Here is a 16,792-nt window from a genome sequence, read left to right as displayed (position 1 = left end):
GAATATTGATGGTTTTAGTGATAAACATATTTATACTATTGCTCACAGAATGCTTATGTATAGTACTGTGTGTAAAACTTCAGGTAATAATGATAAAAATATTGCTAGAATGATAATAGTAGGATTTACTGGCCAACTTAAATGTTGGTGGGATAATTATTTAAATCAATCTCATAAAGATGATATTCTAAATTCAATAAAAATTGAGAATAATATTCAATCAGAAATTGTAGTATATTAATTAATAATGACAATGATTGAACATTTTACTGGTAGATTCATTGATAATGGTGAACAAATTCGTACTTTATTAATTAATTAAAAATGTAAAACTCTTGCTGATTTTAGATGGTACAAAGATACCTTTTTATCTCGAATATATGAGATACCAGATTGTAATAATAGTTTATGGAAAGCTAAATTTATTGATGAATTACCTTTTCTATTTGCTGAAAGAATTAGAAAAGTTTTAAGAAAAGATGATGTTTATATTCCATAAGAAAATTATACTTATGAAAAATTAATAAGTACTTGTATTCAAGAGGGTTTAGCTCTATGTAATGAATTAAAATTAAATAATCAAATTAAAAGACAAAATTTACTTGATAAAAAACAATTAGGAAAATTTTGTAATCAATTTGGTATGAATCTACCTAATAAATGTAAGAAGAAAATATTAGATACAGAAGAAAAACTTTATAGAAAGAAAAAACATTTGTCTGAAAGACAAAAAGAGAAAAAGAATAAAAGAAAAGAAAATCGTGATTTACGGAAATCAAAAAATATAAAAAAAATAAATTAATTATTTGTAAAAAATGTAAAAAGCCAGGACATTATGCAAACCAATGTTGGGCTAAAAACAAAATTAATAATTTAGATATAGATGAAAATTTAAAAGAAACATTATCTAAAATAATAATGGATTCAAATCATAATTCTGAAACTGAGAGTTCGTCAGAATCTTATAATTCAGAAGATATTCTAAATAATGAATCAGATATTTCAGATTTAGAAGAATGTGATAACTATATACAAGAAAAATCTTGTATAAATCATATAGATGATAAAAATGATAAAAATGATGATTTTTATAAACTCATGTCTCAATTTCAAGATTTAAATATAAATGTTTTAACGAATAATAATATTTTAGAATTCCTTAAAATGATTAAGGATCCAATATTGAAATCTACAATTATTGATCAAATGGATAATACTGCTTCAACTAGTAATAATAATATTCTTGTTAAACAAGAACAAGCTTATTCCATGAAAGAAGTAAAAAAATCTTCTACAACAAAAATATAACAAACAAAATCCAGTTACTATCCAAGATTTAGTCAAAGAAATAGATAATCTTAAAGAACAAGTAAAATTTTTACAGCAAAATAATAATAGTTTAATTTATCGTATTTCAGTTCTTGAAACTAACAATAACAATTCAGTTTATAATTCTGAAAGTTTTGATAATCTTCAAGATATCTCCTTTCCTGATCCAAATAAAAAACATTTATCTGTTTTAAGCATGATTATATCTCAAAAATGGTATATCAATATTACTCTATTAATTGAAAATTTTTATAAGAAAAATTTTATAGCTATGATTGATAGTGGTCCAGATTTAAATGTAATACAGGAAGGATTAATTCCTACAAAATATTTTTATAAAACAACTCATTCTCTTTCTCATGCAGGAGGAGAACCATTATAAATAAATTATCAAAAGCATATATTTGCAAAGATAAAAATTGCATTCAAACCAGTTTTTTATTAGCAAAATTATTTATAGCCAACTTAAACTTGGACTTCCTTTTATCCATCAAATTTATCCTTTAACCTATGTTGATGAAACATGTATTTTAGGAACTTTCAAGGTAACCATATTTCCTTTAAGTTCATAACTAAACATGTTCATAGAATTCTTAATGAATTACAAGAAAAGATATAAAGAAAAACTTTTCAAATTAATTCTTTAAAAGAAGAAGTTAAAATATTAACTATAGATGATAAATTAAAAAATCCTAAATTATAGGAAAAAATTAAAATTATTTATAATAAATTTTCATTAGAAATATGTAATGATCTTCCAAATGCTTTTTGGAATCGTAAGAAGCATATTATTTCTCTTCCATATGAAAAAATTTTGATGAAAATAATATTCCTACCAAGGCTCGTCCTTGTCAAATGAATTCTAAATATTTAGAATTATGTAAGAATGAAATTCATTCTTTATTAGAAAAAAGGTTTAATAACATCTTCTCAATCTCATTTGTTATGTACTGCTTTTTATGTTAATAAACATTCTGAACAGGAAAGAGGTATTTCCTAGATTAGTTATAAATTACAAACCTCTTAATAAGGTTTTAAAATAGATTAGGCATCCTATTCCTAATAAAAAAGATTTATTAGATAGACTGGTAAATGGTATTATATTTTCAAATTTTGATTTAAAATCAGGATTTTGGCAGATTCAAATAAAAGAATCTGATAAATATAAAACTGCTTTTAATGTTTCAATATGACATTATGAATGGACTGTTATGCCATTTGGCTTAAAAAAATATCCCTTCAGAATTTCAACAAATTATGAATGATATTTTTTATCCTTATAGCAATTTTATAATTGTTTATATAGATGATATTTTAGTATTTTCAAATGATATTGAAACATATTTTAAACATTTAGATATGTTTAAAAATATTATTATTCAGAATGGTCCTGTTAAATCAAAATCTAAAATGATTTTATTTCAAACCAATATTAGATTTCTTGGTCATATGATTGAAAAAGAGAAAATAGTTCATATACAAAGAAGCATTGAATTTGGTTCAAAATTTCCTGAAATCATAACTGATAAAACTTAGTTACAAAGATTTTTAGGTAGTTTAAATTATATTTCTCCTTTATTAAAAATCTTACTAAGGATTCTGCTATCTTATATGATAGATTAAAAAAAATCATTTACCTTGGTCTGAAAAACATACAGAAGCTGTTAAAAATATTAAAAAAAAGTTAAAAATCTTCCTTCTCTTATGTTAGCAAATCCCCAATGGGATAAAATTGTTGAAACAGATGCTTCTGATATAGGTTTTGGAGGGATTCTAAAACAAAAAGAACCCAAAACATAACAAGAATATCTTATTCGATTTTATTCTGGGAAATGGAATAATGCTCAGAAAAACTACTCTACACAAAAGAAATTTTAGCTATTGTAAGATGTTTTTTAAAATTTCAAAATGATTTATATAATCAAAAGTTTATTATTAAAACTGATTGCAAACTTGCAAAATTTATGTTTAACAAAGATTTTAAACATGATGTTTCTAAGCAAATGTTTGCAAGATGACATGCTCATTTAGCTCTTTTTGATTTTGATATTATTTATAAAAAATGTGAAGATAATAATCTACCTGATTTTTTAACTCGAGAATATTTATCACGTTTACAGGTATGAGTACTCGAGGTCGTGGTGATTCCTCTTATAGAGGAAGAGGTGGAAGGAGTAAAACTCCTCTTATTATAGCATAACATGGTTCACAAAGGCTAATAGCCCAAAATATTGCTAGTTCTTCATCTAGTAATAATATGGATACTGATAGTTCTTTATATAAAGAATTTCAAGAATTTTTAAAATCTATGCAGAAAATAATTCTGAATCCACGACATCATATGTCAATATTATTAAAGAAGAAGGAAATGATTCAGTATTATACATTGAAAATCCACATAAGGATCTTATACTTCTTATAGAAGAAAAAGATGTCCAATGGGAATCATAGACTATTATGGAAGATATTTATCCAATAGATCATATGTAAATGGATCTTATAAACAAAGAGTATTTTATGAAAATCTTCTGTTATCTTTAAAATGTCGAAATTACTCATTTTTTTAGTAATACTCAGCAAAAAGGAAGTTATAACTTCTCAAAGTTTATTATTAAGAAAATCATATATATTGAAGAATGGGGAATATCCCCGTTAGTGGAAAAAAAATTTTATTCTTCAATTCATCAAATGAATTTCAAATTTAATTATTGGGATTATATTAAAAGTTTTCATAAAACTTTAATATATGAAAATGGAAAAAAAAAGCATTCATGGTTTCTAAAAATTTGTGAAAATATTTTTCATCATTCAATTCCTAATTGGTTTTTCCTTTGGTGGAAATCATTTGGTCCATCCTCCAAGATACTACCTGAAGAGTTTAATAAACCAATGAATGAATGGCTGACATTTGTTCCCAGTGTTACTGCTCAATTTTCCTAAAATTGGATTACAGGGAAAACTCTCTGTTTATTTTTCACAGAATTCGGCATTCCATGGATTTGGAAATGGAAACCTGAATCATGTTTTAATGATATTGGTATTCCTTGTCTTTGGAGAGTCAATATGACAAAATTCTGGGATAAAAGGCTACGAGAAGACTCTGAAACAGGGAAAATATATGGACATGAAACTCTTCTTCATATGAAGGAAAAAATCAAATCCTACAAACAGGATTATGAAAAACAGCAAGAGAAAGAAAAAGGACAAGATTCATTAAGTCCTTTCAAAATTCTTACTTAAAAATATGCGGATATATATTCAAAAAAAAATAATTGGTTTATACAACCAAGAAATGAAAAAAGATTTTTATAAAAATATTGGATGTCCAGATTCAAAATCAGACAAATCAATGGCTTCAAATTCCAGTGAAAATCAATTCATAAATTTGATGAGAGCACATGATGATCAAGATGCTCAGGACCCAGAAGTTAGTATGCCAGAAGATATTTCAATTAATAATGCCTTTGAAGAATTAAAAAATTCTTTAAAGAATAAAAAATAATTGTATGTACTATTTGTATTATTTGTACTATTTGTTTTTATAAAACAAACATTGTTTATTTTTAGTTTTGGAATCCGGGGTTCATGTCCGGCTATTCCTTCTATAAATAGGTTTTATTTTTCTTTGAGGGCACGGTTGAGTTTGCTCACCTCCCTTTCTACTCTCTACTCTCTTTGTAATATATTTGAAGAATTCAATAAAGAAATTTCTGGTTATGGAAAACAACTTTGTAAGTTTATATTATTGTTTTTATTTTTTGTTTTTATTTTAAATTTATATTTAATAAATTAGCCTGAATGACAGGCTAAAACATTTGCGCTAAATTATTACCTTACTATGATATGATCTATATTTATTTGTAACTTGGAATTAAATTGAGATAATAAAAGATCTATTTAAATTTTAGAATTTAATGTAATATAAGGGTTGGTTGTTTAGAACATAAGGTAAAAGATGAACCAAGAAATGGTAAACACAAGGTTCGAATTTAGCCAGAAAATAATAAATTTATGTTGTAGCTCTTCAGCCTGCTTAGCCGAGAAATGACGTTTAAGGCGTTTATGAATGATTTTTATGAATTTATGTTTCTAGACCTCGGTAAAATCTTTTGTTGTTTAATTTCTTTGGTATATCTTTAATAAATTCTTTTATGTTTTGTAAAAGTTCCAAATAAGAATCTTATATTCATTATTATTATGGAATTTAAATTCTTCATTTTCTTAGCTCAGTATGAATTGAAATTGATATATAGGCTAGAAACCAATAACCTCAATGTGTGTGAAAGTCACTAAGGAAAAATTTGGTAAAACAACGCCACGTATCATATTCACTTTGATTCCAAGTTTCAGATGATATCAGAGCCATTAAAATAGTCTGGTTAATAATTTAGCACTTTTATTCAATGAATATTTTTGATATGAAAGAAACTGTTCAAAACAGTTTAATTGAAGAATATGATTTACCAGAAAATTTAGATTTATTGAATAAATGGACTATTCCTAAGATAAAATCTAAAATGATTTATAAATTAGGAACTTATGAAAGAATTGGTTTCAAATAAATAGTTAAAATTATAGAATCATCTATACCTCTTCACACTGAAGAAATGGTTATTAGATTATTACACAATAAAGATATTTTACCTTATACGAAAAATTATAGATTTATTCATATAGGTTTAATTCAAATTGCTTTTAGACCTTTAACTTTAGAAGGTTTACCAGAAAGCATCATAACAGCTTTAAGAGATGATATAAATTTGAATTGGAAAAAATCCATTATGAGAATAATTCAATTTAGTCTGGCACATGGTCCAGTATATTTTGATGTTTATCCTAATTTATATTTATCTCTATCTGACATAAATATATTAGATTCTTTAACATTAAATAGTAAAACAACGCCACGTATCAGATTTACTTTGATTCCAAGCCTTAGATGATATCAATAAAAAATTTATACGACAATATTACAAATATATCACATCGAGTATTAAAAATAATAAAAAGTTATTTATAAACTCATGAGATAATAACACATGACAGACAAGTCTATTAAGATGAATATATCCTGGGTTTATAACTTTACATTTGTATTCTCGTTGATAGTCGACGTAGCTGAAGAGACAACTAATAAAAGAGTTGTCGTTGGATTAATGTACATGCTACATAATTGAATATTGAAATGCACTTGAAAGTAATTTTGAGTGAACCGTCATAGACGTCGACTTCTCAAAAAGTCGACAATGTTACAACAATTTTTTTGGAGTGATATCCTAATTTAGAAAACTAAGTAAAATATTTCATCTAGTTTATTTATAAGTATTCACTTAAAAAATAGTTATTTAATATTTTAAACAATGAAATAGTTATGAGTGATGTATGTAACTAAAATGAATAGGTTTATAAAATAATACATTAAATACAACATTTTCGAATTTTTAGAAAATTTTGATACAATTTTGTAAAAATATTTTTTAGTTAGAGTTTATTTATTGAATTTACAAATATGTTAAAATATCTGCTATAAAAAATGTATAATATCAATAATTTAGGTTTGTTACTTATTTTATTCGAATATTCTAAAGATTTATTTTTATCCAAATATATTAACAAGATATTTTAATTAAAAAATTAAAACAGTTTTATAAAATGTTACAAAATAAAATATTATGACATAAAATCCAAAATCTCACCATGCAATTTGGGCATGCATTACCAAAACCCACTCTTTCTCCTCACATTTCCTCTCGATTATTTCTCAAAATCAATCGCTTCTCGTTTCTTATTTTGAATCGATTCCGTTTCTGAATACGTCAAGATTAAACAATCATATCATTCTGTTTTTTTTTTCGTTTCAATTGAAAATAAGCCGTAAATCAGCTGAATTTTCGTGAAAAATGGCCATGGCAATGGCGAGAAGGCCAGTAAATCCGTCTCGACGCGTATCTGAAAGTGTGGCACCTCCATTTGCGTCTTCCCTTCGCTCAAGATCTCGTTCTCACCCATGTTTACCGCTAGCTCTTATTCTGGTATCATAATGTTGTTTCCTCTGTTGCTAATGATTTGTTTTCTTTTTGTATGTTTTGATATTTATAATATGTTATTGATTAGAATATGCGAATTCTGAGTAGAATCTGCAAATCTTGGGTGAGACTGTATAGATTCTGATTGTGGATTTTAATCTGCGAATTTCAGGGAGGATTCCTTCTATTACGTTATTTCTATCGCGGTCAAGGTTCGATGATTATTATTTTCCTTTCATTTTTGGATGATTTTTATATGAGTTGTTGATTTTATGGATCGAGTGATGGATTTGGTTCATTAATGAATTTTCTGTTTTTGTTCTTTCATATTATGTATTAAATTCATGCAGGGCCATGTAACGATATATTTAGCCGATGCTTAATGGTTTTCCTGATAGGTACTTCTGCTGGAGCCAGTAAAATCCCCACTCGGGTAGAAGGTAATTATAGTTGTTGGTTTGCTACGGCTTTCCCTATGCTCTCCTTGATTAGTTTCGTTATCTCGGAACCAAGACTCTATCTTCCTTTGTGCAGCATGATTTTGATTCAGACATGCTTAGCATTTTGTCTTCCTTTGAAACGTTACAGTCAGTTTGAATTGGCAAGAGTATCAACTGAGCTAAATTTTAAATTTTTTTTTTTTCCTAGTGCCTTCATTACTAATCTTGATTCTCAACTATTTGGTTAAATATCATTGGTCAATCATATTGCGCTTGAGTTAAATATGAAATATAACATGCCTGCCACCCTGCTGCTCTAGCAAAGTTGGCCTGCGAACATTGTTATCTGTTGGCCAAGTGCTTTTGTAAATGGCACGTACGGATAGAATAAAAGGTGTTTGTTGGAATATAGCGTATCATCGAAGGTTGATTGATTATGTTTCTTATGCAGGTGATTTCTCATGTACTTCAGAAGTTCAACAAACAATTCCGATTTTGAAAACAGCATATGGAGACAGCATGCACAGGGTGTTGCATGTTGGCCCTGACAGTTGTTCTGTGGTTTCAAGATTGTTAAGAGAAAAAGATACTGAAGCTTGGGGTGTGGAACCTTATGATATAGAGGATGCTGACCGTACTTGCAAGAGTTTGGTGCACAAAGGCTTTGTCCGTGTGGCTGACATCATGTTCCCTCTTCCCTACAGGACAAAATCATTTTCTCTGGTTATTGTCTCGGATGCATTGGATTACTTGTCTCCAAGGTATCTCAACAGGACTCTTCCTGAATTAGCAAGAGTAGCAGGAGATGGCCTTGTCATTTTCACAGGTAAGAGAAATTGTGCTGCCTCTTTACTAGAGGTAAGAGAAATTGTGCTGCCTCTTTACTAGACTCTGGTTTTATTCCCTTGTGTTTTTAGAGCTTCTTTTCTCGAACAAACCTTACCAGAAAGCGATGACGTAAAATCCATTAATTTATGGGGCAAAATCATTGCAGTTGCTCCTTGTAGACATGAATTTAGAGAAAGATATGCACATTGGAATATTAATTGGTGATAATAAGGACTCGAGATTTAGAATCTATGAATCCAGTTTAAGTATAAAGGTATCTTATTTATTTAGTGATGATTTCACATAAAGAAGAGGCTGAGGTAATGCTGATTTAACAGATTTCTTTCCTCTACAGTTCCATCCTGCGTATGTTCAAGAGTAAAAAGGAGTTTGAGGCTATAAAAAATCAATATCATTGAGATATTGCAAATCTTACCAAGCTTCCATGCCTCCTAGTCTTCTGTTTAACTCACTTCTATTCTCTATCATAGAATGCTCACAACCTGTACTTTCATGCTAAATCTTTTCAAGAATTTTACTTCATATGCATCCTTTACATCTATATTAATATTTCTTTTATTATAAATTTATAGGATATCCTCATCACCGCAAAGTGAAAGTTGCTGATAAAGCCAAAAATGGACGATCAGTAAGTCTACTATCTTGCACCGTATTTACCTCTTTCCTGATCATTTTCTTGCAAGAGGTCCTATCACTAGATTAAATTTGCAATCAGAATAGTTGATGTGTTAGCATAGAGGAAAACAAGGTTAATAACATTTTATTTTTGTGGTGTGGTCTGGTGTATTATAGAAGAAGAGAAAATCTATGATAAATTTAAAGCACCCCTCATTTCTGGTAATTTAGGCAAGAGCTTATCTACTCTTTTGAAACTAATGAACTTGGACAATATTCATAGAAGATATTCACAAGTTTCCGATACAAACATTGAATAAAATCGGGGGCCTTCTCTTCCATGTAGGCTAAATTGAGGAGCTTGACTTGGTGGATGCGATATTTTGTTCAAACAAGCTTAGAGGAGAATGCAGCTATCGTCAAGAAGTTCGAGCAAGCTGCCGCAAAGAGATCTTATACTCCTAGCTGTCAAATTTTCCATCTTAACTCGTACAGTTGACATTCGAAGCAATCTAGTCGAAAATCTTCCAGTGATTCTTGGACCTCGAAGGATAACTAGTATCCAGTTAATGATATGATTCGATAAGAAGAATTTGAAGCTAAAAGCTGTTTCAAGGAAAAGAAGGAAAGATCTCAGAAATACTGCCTTTCACTTTGTGCCCGTATTCATATTATTTGATCCAAACATAGGATTATTGCAAAATAATATCGCACCCCCTGATTTTGTTAGATGGAGTTCAATTTAATTCTCCAGTTTGGATATTGTTGTTCTCACTAGTTTTAATTTGTTGGGGATCATACATGTTTTTGGTAGAAGTTTACATGAGAATCATACAGAAAATTTCATTTCTTTTGTTGTAGAAATTGAGAAATTTGATGGATTTTATTACTGAATCAATTCTATGATGATTAATATTACTCATAATGGTTGTTTTGCAAACTCTAAAAATCATTCAATTCCAGACCAACATTCACAAGTTTACAGTTCAAGAAAGGGCCAAAAATAGTAAACCAAATTTCTTTTTTAAATGAAAACAGAACTCAATCAATTTCAACCACCCATCCTCTTTTATCTTCAACAATTCCTTTCTGGATCCCAACAAGTCTTGAATACAGTTTCTGGCACGCGAGTTGATCATTCACCTTGTATTCCCTTCTAAGAAAAAACAATTGCGTATCGCTTTAACAAGATATACCACATTTGCTGTTATGTGGACTGTTCACAAGTTAGCAAACATGATACTGATCTGTGAGGATCCTGTACTGAACTAATCTTGAATGTACTGAATGAATCAAGTGCAGTTCAAATCTAATGTTCATGTGAAATTAGCATTCAACAGATTGCAGTGGCTTAATTAATATTACTAGTTTAAGTTGAATTCTAACAGTTGTTTGAGGTCTATGAATCCTTACATGTTACCCTTGTAAGCGATACTTCCTACCGGAGCAACACCAACTGCCGTCCCTGTGCAGAATACTTCATCGGCGTCGAGCAACTCTTCAATTGGAATGGGACGCTCCTCAACCTGGCCCAACACATAAAATGTATTTAACACAAGGTGTAGTATATTCAAAACATGCAGATGGAAAGGCAAATTCCCTTCTATCATGACATGCACGTGATACCGGTATATGGATTTTTCCAAGGAACTGTTGGTGATACTCCAATGCAATTTTTTAAATATCACAAGTTATTTGTCAGATCCAAAATGTTAAATTCGATGATGAAAAATATGTTAATTTTATTAGTCAAAACTTGGGCTTTTGTTCCAGAAAACAAGAGCAAACACTGAAATAACAAAGATATCGATTCTGGATTACTTTAAGTTGTCATAGAGTAATAAAGAAATCTAAACCAGAGCTTCGGGAACAAGGAACTGTTCAAGCAAAAGGATCTCTTCAGATCCAACGGAATGATCAACTGAAGAGATATTTGTCCACAAATCAACGATTAAGCTTCAATTTTGTTATATGAATGAATTGAAGTCTCAATAGAAACACTTACCACAAACACTGGCAACCTTCTCCAAACTGTGTAAAATGACTAGTTAACATGACCAAACAATCTGCTTAAAGGTCTAGATTTAGGCAATCTATATCGTGCCCACGGTCCTAAGGGTTCATCCACAAACTATGTGTAGTTTACCATTAGAGAATTAGGGTTCAACGGAAGAGTTATGGGTGATTGTTTTGTTCTAGGAAAATATATGGCGCAATTAAATCACATCACCTTCAAGCCTCTATATTGATTGTTTGTATTTTTTCAGAAGTTTCAGTCTCATTACTTGTCTGAATGTTATATCCAAAATCAAAAGATTTTTCACAACACACGTCAACACCTTATCGACCCAGCTTATTTCTTAGTTGTTTTTAAGATTTGCATATGTGCTCAGAAATAGGAGGTAAGAACTCAGACTATTGCATTTTGAACTTTCCGATTTCTTGGAGACTGAACTGGTTTCTTGGAGACTGAACTGGTTTAAGCCAATATTACCTGGTAACCGAGATCAAATGCAATATCCATGATACTTTTGCGTGTCACACCTTCAAGAATAGTTCCATTGGTTGCTGGGGTGGAAAGAATATTGTCCTGCGCAAGTGATTAGAATCTCATCATGTAAATGTAAATACATTATATGTGCTTCATTCTTTACATGTTTTTTGTACTTCTTCTGAAAAGGAATGAACTGCAAACAGCAGAAGCTTATTATACTACATAAACAGAAATGTTATGGCAAAGCTATATTGTTGAAACTATTAAGCGGAAGGTAAACATTTCGAGTGATCACAATTATTCGACTATAATGAGACTGGTATAATAGCGTCAGTTCATGTGAAAATAACAGAACCATGGTAATTTGCGGTGACAACATGAAAAGGTTTATTCACTTAACAACCTAAGTTATATTGGTATGAGATTAATTACCTTCACCATGAACACGTTACAGGAAGAGACCTCTTCAATGTTTCTCTTATTCACTGAATTGAGGTATAAGACATCGGAGAAACCTCTGTCTCTTGCTCTACGAATAGCTCTCAAAACCTACAAGCTCCGAAGACATCATGGTCATATGCATGGATAACTCAGAAAAAATGCAGAAAATTCCTCAATTCAATGTATTGGGAAGAATGGAAGGCTGTATTGTTAAGTATAAAACGATTTCAGAGAAACGTCGAACTCGAAGAGCACAATATTTAACCTCCAAGCACACTACCTCTTTTCATTACTTTATGTTCTATTTTCTTTCATAAGTGATACATAACTAAAAAAGAATCTGAGAAACAACCATCTGATGATACGGGTAAAATTGTAGAACAATTGCAGACCAAATTTGTCCTTTTTCTTTAAATTTGGAGTGCAACTCAATGGGAGACCTCTATTACATGGAAGAAAATACAATTTTACCGGAGCATAATTGGTAATGGTTTTAACGCCTCCAGCTCCACCATGCATTGCTCGATGGAACTCATCTTCAACATACAATTTCAGGGGTGCCGTACCTTCCTGCAACACCAACCAAAAACAAGAAAATACAATAAATCAATGCATTTCATAAACATTTTTCAATGACACAAAGTAAAAAAATAAAATAAATAACTTAAAGCAACCTTAAAATAGTTCCCAACAGGGGAAGCATACACAAGAAAAGTGTACTCAGAAGATGGTGCCAAACCAAGCACAGGTCCACTTCCAATGAGCAGAGGCCTAATGTACAAGGACCCTTTTCCCGCCGGAGGAATCTGCTCCAATTCAAGAAAACAAAATGGAAGTTGAAGAAAGCTCCATGGCAAGCAAAAGCAGAAGAAACGAGAGTAATCACCCATCGCCTGTTGGAAAGAGCAGTTTGTTTAACGGCATCAACGAATTGGTGGATCGAAGGGGAAGGCATGCACATTCTTTCTGCGCCAATCTGCATGCGGATCGCATTCTCCTCTGGACGGAACAGAAAGATTCCTCCATCTTCTCTTCTGTAGGCTTTTGTTCCTTCGAACAGCCCCTGTTGCAAATTTTCACAACTAAATAGCTACTTCTAATCCTTTATAAGCTAGCTAGCATGTCTCTAAAGATTCAGTTGGGTATGAACATTGGCTTTTAGATTCGATATCTTAATAAATTATCGGATGATTAATAGACTAGAGCAACAGATAATTTGCTGTCTCGTTCAAAGATGGGGCTAATGATAATTATTAAGTTCAAAATATTAAGGAAACGAGTTGGTGACTCATTCGAAATTCGACTAATGCTTGTTTTTGAACTGATGAAATACAAAATGAGGCATCTCGTTCGTGATGATCAAGTTCAAAATCGACCGACATTCAAATTTGAGTTGCAAGCTCATAGGAACATCTTGTGATGAATGATGATTCATGCTGAATATCATTTATATTTTAGAAACTTAAGAAATTAAATAAAGACATTAATCTCATAGTCATGTGAATCCTTATCCCGTGGGTCTTAGCGGACGTTTTTCATAAAAATGGGGACCTGGCCATAGTTCAAGACTCCGGCGGATGGGCTCAATTCGATGTTCCCATAGCGGCTCAGCTCGCCTTGCTTGAATTGCTCATCTTTCCCGCACTTCATCTTGTACATGTAGTCCGTCTGCATTAATCCGAACCCTAGACTCTCCCAGTCGATATCGACAATTTCGTCGTGATTTGGGCTGCACCGGTACCAAAAGTATAAAATTTAAAAGTAGTGGCTCCGGTAGCAAATTTCCAATTATTTCCTTTTTCCAACTCATCAATTTCAATGTAACAAATGGAAATAACCATACAATCAATCATGCATTCAAAAAATCCCCCAAGTGTCATCAAATATCATTCCTATACTTATTATAAATAAATGTGATTGGTATTTGAGGAAAAACTAAAAATAAAATTTAATCAATTAACTTATTCCATGCAATCATACTTATTTTTATTATTTGGATTTGTATGGTCATCACATGGTTGATATATAAATATAAATAGATTTAAATTTTCACCAGATAAAGACAAAAACTTGTGTGAGACGGTCTCACGGATCATATTTTGTGAGACGAATATCTTATTTGGGCCATCTCATAAGAGACCTACTCCCAGATAAATATTCATATTTTAACAAACTTCTCGAGATTAAAAATATATTTAAAATAAATAAATATAGAAAAACTACTCAGAATAATGACGTTTTATATCTTTAAACTTTAAGTTATTATTATATTAAAAAGACGGAAAAATTAATTATTCTTACAACAATAGACATATGTACACCACCACACGTACGTGGAGTTGTCAAGAAACTTCATATATTTTGCCACGTATATAAAGGATCAATTTCCTCCTCGAAAAATACCAAATGTATCCATTCTACACGTTTTAAAAATAATTATTTCCAATTATTTTAAAAAATTCACATATATATAAATAAAAAAATAAATAAATAAATAGAAATTCAACCTGCATGGTTCACATAATTGTGATGCAATGGATCCAGCCTGCGTTGTGAAATAGCCAGCTCCAATCTACACTGGGATAAATATTCATGTTATTAAATAATTTTATTATTTAATTTTAGATTTCGATTTCATTAATAAGATTCGAATGATAAGATGATAGACTTTTTTAAATCCAATATTTAAATTATCCCATGAATCTGAAATCCGATTATTAGACTCCATGAATCTGAAATCTCTTCCTTTTATCAATTGACGTGACATTTTGTATTCTCAAAAAATTCATCAGTGGAATTCCTTTCTCAAACTAATTTTTTTTTAATTTTTTTATCAACATCAGAAATTTGTTTTATGATCATTAATTTTTTTTGGAAAAAACTTGTGTAAAACGATCTCATATATCGTATTTTGTGAGCCAGATCTCTAATTTGGGTCATCCATGAAAAAATATTATTTTTTATGCTAAAAGTATTTGTGAATATCGGTAGAATTGATCCATCTCACATATAAAAATTTGTGAAATCGTCTCACAAGATACATATTTTTTTTTTTAAAATAATCTTTAACCTTTTTCCACAACAATTAATTGTTTTCCTTTTAAAAAAAGAAACAAAAAAATTATATTTCAAGTGGCAAAAGTATTCGACCGACTAAATAAATAACCTTTTTCATTTTCTCCAAACACATGCAAGAGAACAATTTCTGGGTGAGTTTGAGGAGAAATTAATAAGGTAGAATGACATTTTTTTTTGTCTTGATTTCACACAAATTTACCATAAATTTTTTTTAAAAAAGAAAACATACCTTTGTTCCATAAATTTCTGCAACATGCAACCGAGGAAACCTCTGGAAACACGCAATCCTCAGCATCATTTGTCCCACAAATAATATTATTTTTCTGGCCCAAATTTAGTTTTCTAAATATAAAAGAAAACAAGAAGGAGCAAGAATCACAGATTTATATATAAACCATATAAACCATGAAAATTTTGTTGAATATTCAAAATTTGGGTAACTAGAGAGGCTGAGTGTGTATGTATTATATGAGATGGTAGAGGAGAAGTCTGATGAATGAATTCGGCCGAGGCAATCTGCGTGATTTATATGGGGAAAAACGATATTATATTGAGGAAATAAATTATCATGTCCAATTGACGTGGCACCACTTGTTTGATAAGGCCAAATTAAGGAGAGCAAAAAAAGCAAAAAATTTTAAATCAGAGTATTGAATTTTCGCCAAAGCTTACAAATCTAACTGTATTTAACGGACTAAATTGTCAAGTTTTTTTCTTTTTATGATATTTTTTTTTACAGTTGTTGGGTGCAAAATTCTCCACTCTGGTCAGAAGAATTGAAACGTAGTGCTTGAGCTGCTATAAAGTTTAAAAGATTTGAGTTACATCATTATCACCGACTATAATTTTTGGTGAAACGATAAACGATCATTCTTATAATAGTGAATACTTGATTTATGTTTTTATAGTTTTTGTTATAATATATCTTGTACCTTAAGTTTTGGTGATTGATAATAAACAACATCGAAGTGTTGTAGGATCCAACAGATCTTTAATTGTAAATTCAAGTTATTTAAAAGTCGTTCAGACTATATCAAGAGTTCAAGTCATTTACGCAAGGAATTCAAACCGTAGTATTAACTCGAGCTACAAGAGATCACATGTCACTAGAGATCACATGTCAATCTGACCGGATTAAAGTTCTATATTCATTACACGTAATCAAAACGTGTAACTCCAAACTTACTGCATACGGTCATATCTAAGTAAATTCAAAGTATAAAATCTGACCCAGCTCTACAAGAGCAACGATCAGACTAAAGAGAACAAGCTAACCGTTGCAATCCAGAAATTCGATAATGCGAAAATGAAGCCCGTTGAGACTCTTAATAAGTTTGATAAATGGTTTAGTAGTATTGTTATCAAACTATTATCTCTTGGTAAAGAATACTCTAACTGCCAAATATTTAAAGTTCTGGCAGCATTGCCCAGAGAATAAGATGTAATGACTGTGGCTATAAGCGAGTCCAAAGATCTCAAAAAAATTGACCTGCACAACTTTTTCGTTGATCTTAAAGCTT

The 16,792-nt window shown here is 30.3% G+C and overlaps 2 protein-coding genes across 2 annotated transcripts; one reads left to right on the top strand and one right to left on the bottom strand.

Moving 5' to 3' along the window:
- The first annotated feature begins 7,047 nt into the window (after window positions 1–7,047).
- On the top strand, window positions 7,048–10,099 carry LOC142547451 (putative pectin methylesterase CGR3). The gene is made up of 6 exons (XM_075655757.1): window positions 7,048–7,361; window positions 7,528–7,567; window positions 7,706–7,795; window positions 8,247–8,621; window positions 9,217–9,272; window positions 9,606–10,099. The coding sequence occupies exons 1-6, from the start codon at window positions 7,230–7,232 to the stop codon at window positions 9,756–9,758; spliced, it is 846 nt and encodes a 281-aa protein (XP_075511872.1). The 5' UTR covers window positions 7,048–7,229; the 3' UTR covers window positions 9,759–10,099.
- An 88-nt stretch (window positions 10,100–10,187) lies between these two features.
- Window positions 10,188–15,753, bottom strand: LOC142547450 (branched-chain-amino-acid aminotransferase 2, chloroplastic). The gene is made up of 10 exons (XM_075655756.1): window positions 15,502–15,753; window positions 14,702–14,766; window positions 13,746–13,923; window positions 13,081–13,257; window positions 12,869–13,000; window positions 12,666–12,764; window positions 12,186–12,302; window positions 11,754–11,849; window positions 10,673–10,785; window positions 10,188–10,415 (listed from the first exon to the last, which is right to left on the bottom strand). Exons 1-10 carry the CDS (start codon window positions 15,568–15,570, stop codon window positions 10,301–10,303), a joined length of 1,161 nt encoding a protein of 386 aa, XP_075511871.1. The 5' UTR covers window positions 15,571–15,753; the 3' UTR covers window positions 10,188–10,300.
- Between the last annotated feature and the right edge of the window lie 1,039 nt (window positions 15,754–16,792).

This window comes from Primulina tabacum, chromosome 5 (assembly GCF_025594145.1).
Source record: "Primulina tabacum isolate GXHZ01 chromosome 5, ASM2559414v2, whole genome shotgun sequence".
NCBI lineage: Eukaryota > Viridiplantae > Streptophyta > Magnoliopsida > Lamiales > Gesneriaceae > Primulina > Primulina tabacum.
Note: the sequence above shows the minus strand (reverse complement) of the source record. Positions and strands in the feature narration are given on the sequence as shown.